The sequence below is a fragment of the Octodon degus genome, unplaced genomic scaffold (assembly GCF_000260255.1).
Source record: "Octodon degus isolate 3935 unplaced genomic scaffold, OctDeg1.0 scaffold00028, whole genome shotgun sequence".
Classification (NCBI taxonomy): Eukaryota; Metazoa; Chordata; class Mammalia; order Rodentia; family Octodontidae; genus Octodon; species Octodon degus.
The window spans coordinates 19,005,077-19,007,902 of record NW_004524604.1 but is presented as its reverse complement, the minus strand read 5'-3'; the positions used below and the strand labels follow the sequence as shown (position 1 = coordinate 19,007,902).

The 2,826-nt window shown below is 36.6% G+C and overlaps 1 protein-coding gene across 4 annotated transcripts in view; it reads right to left on the bottom strand.

Moving 5' to 3' along the window:
- The window catches only part of Xrn1 (5'-3' exoribonuclease 1), a 138,261-nt gene that overhangs the window by 45,104 nt on the left and 90,331 nt on the right, over positions 1–2,826 (bottom strand). For all 4 annotated transcript variants that reach the window (XM_004629218.2, XM_023712967.1, XM_023712968.1 and 1 more), the window contains 2 exons: positions 1,064–1,179; positions 197–343 (listed from right to left, as the gene is read on the bottom strand). In XM_004629218.2, the coding sequence (XP_004629275.1) occupies positions 197–343; positions 1,064–1,179 (263 nt within the window). The remainder of the gene's footprint in view (positions 1–196; positions 344–1,063; positions 1,180–2,826) is intronic.

Sequence of the window (2,826 nt, the reverse complement as noted above, 5' to 3'; positions counted from 1 at the left end):
AAGTAGGTGCTTTAGACCACTGAGCCATCTCACCAGCCCCATCCCTGTTAATTTACTAAAGAAATGTTAACACAAACGTGCTGCTGTCCATGTTGCTAATGAAAATACCCCCTTGTAAAACTGGCATAAGCAAGCCAAAATAAATGTTACATTCCTAAGGTTTTGGATGCCTGGTGGGACCTTCCTAGGCACTTACCTCTCTAAATATTCTGCAAGAAGTTGTTCTGCGGCCGATGAGTACATCCACTCACTTCCAACTTTCTTCGTATAGCCAGGCACCTCCTCATTTTTTTTGTTGAATTTGAGATTTAAACCCACATTTGCTTTATGGTCTCCATGAGGGCTGAATTTAAATCACACAAACACACAAAATTTAAAAATGGTTCAAGCAATAAACCATTTGCTTTCAATCTTAGAAAAGTTTGACTTTGGTTCTTTTCAAAAATGGTTTTCTGCCGGGGAGATGGCTCAGTGGAATAAGTGCTTCCCTGGCAAGCGCAAGGGTCTGAGTTCAATCCCCGGTTCCACCAAAAATGGTTTTCTGAGACAAAGGTTTTCTATGATATCCCAGCCTGGCCATGAACTGAGGATCCTCCTGCTTCAGCCTCCTGAATGCTGGATTCTAGGCATGTGCCACCAGTCATGTCTCCTAATTTAGATTATTCTTTTATATTTTAGTTAATATGGTTCATTCCAACTAGCAGTAACTGAAAAACCAAAAGAAAGGTTTCAATCTTCAAGTCAACAAAGCATGTAAATTAATCATGTAATTACAGAAGAAAATGAGCAACAAAATGCAAGGAAGTATACTACTGAGGTTCACAATACCCTCTGATACCTTTTTTCAAGGTTCAACTTGTTAGCTGCTACAAATAAAAGCTGTCTTTGAACCATCTAATAAACACATGGTATTCAGATAAAAGACCACTATCAAAGGCATTTACAACTTTAAAGGAAAATTCACAGCAATTAATACAGAAAGTAAACACTGAAATATTAAGCATTTAATCTTTATCATTTTACTTTTTTGCCATTTAATTAAATTTCGCTAACAAAAACTTACTTTCTCCTAGATCCTCTTCCAATAAAAATACTTCCTGTAAACCTTGAAACAAGGTATCCACTTACTCCAAGGCGACTGGCCAACACATATCCTGGGTTGTACTTTATAGAATATTTCTTTAAACATAAAAACAAAAAGGTCAATTATGGAAACACAATTTACTTTAAATACTTATTTACCTTTAACATTGGAGATAGGGCTGGTGAGATGGCTCAGTGGTCTAAAGCACCTACTTAGAACAAGCTTAGCAAAGCACAGAGACCGCGGTTCAATCCCCCAGCACCACATGCCAGCCAGCCCCGCCCCCTGGTGGGCTGAGCTGGCCGCACACACAAAAATAAATAAATAAATAAAATTAAAAAAAAAAAAAAAACATTGGAGATAATCAACATATCACCACTGGATTATGACAATATACAAATTCTCACCTACTTTCACCTGCCCTGTCTAAAAAGATGTGAAGGCAGAATTTTTCTGTGTCTCTTTCCCACAGATGGAATAAAGGAAGAGGAAATATATAGTTTGTGAAGCTCTCTCAAGAAGTTAGCTGTAGCACTTGGGAGGCTGAGCCAGGAGGATCACCTTGAGTTTGAGGCCAGCCTGGGCTATACACGCAAGTTCAAGGCCAACCTATGCTACATAGCAAGACCCTGTCTCAAAAACAAAAAGAGAAAAAGAACTGTACTCTAAGTATTAAATGGCATGCTTGACAGGAAATTTCCCCCCCGTTATGGCGGAATTGAACCCACAGCCTCATGTATGTAAGGCAAGTACTCTTATCACTGAGCTTACAACTCCAGCCATTTAAACATTTTTTATTTTGAGACAGGGTAGCACAAAGCTTCCCAGACTGGCTTTAAACTTGTGATCTTCCTTCCTTAGCCTCTCAAGTAGCTGGGATTATAGATATATGCCAAATTCAGTCTTTAAAAAGAAAATTATTTTCACATTCATAAAGGATGGGGCCACAAAATGAGGCCTCAATAATTATTACACTGAATTAAAACAGAAGTATGTGAGCAAAATAACTGCTACTGGGGCCGGGGAGATGGCTCAGTGGAATAAATGCTTCCCTGGCAAGCGAAAGGGCCTGAGTTCAATCCCCGGTTCTGAAAAAAAACGAAAACCTGCTACTGAGGCAAATGAAAAATGTTCTTATATGAATGTTATTAATAGTTTTCCCTTAATATTTACTAGTACGTCAAATATGCAAGTATGTAAAAATGAGTGTGTATAGGGCAACTCATTTGGGACTCCTGCCTCGCAGGAGTTATTTCTACTCTCCATCCCTATCCCCCATTCTTTTTTTCCAATAAAATTTTTTACTCTTAAAGCAAAAAGTGTGTATAGACTCATGATTAATATATACCATGATATTAAACTTACTGTAGATGATGATAATTTTTAACCAGGAAGCAAATGACACACAAAACCAGTCCTGAGATTAACCTTCACATATTCCTTATGTTATGCACATGAAAATAACACATAATAAATTTTTATTCATAGATTATTTCAATAGTATATATTACCATTTTATGTTGATTTGTGATGTGAATATAAGGAAACTATATTACCAAAGACTCCACAGATTTCAAGAGATTGGCAAGGAATTAAACGTGCTACCATTATTGTAATGATGAATTACTAAATGGATAATTGGTTTTGGTGGCTACAACATAAAGTTAGTATTAAAATGTGTAAATAAAGAATGTAACACTTTCATAACACAATAAGATTTAGCAATTTTATATATATATATA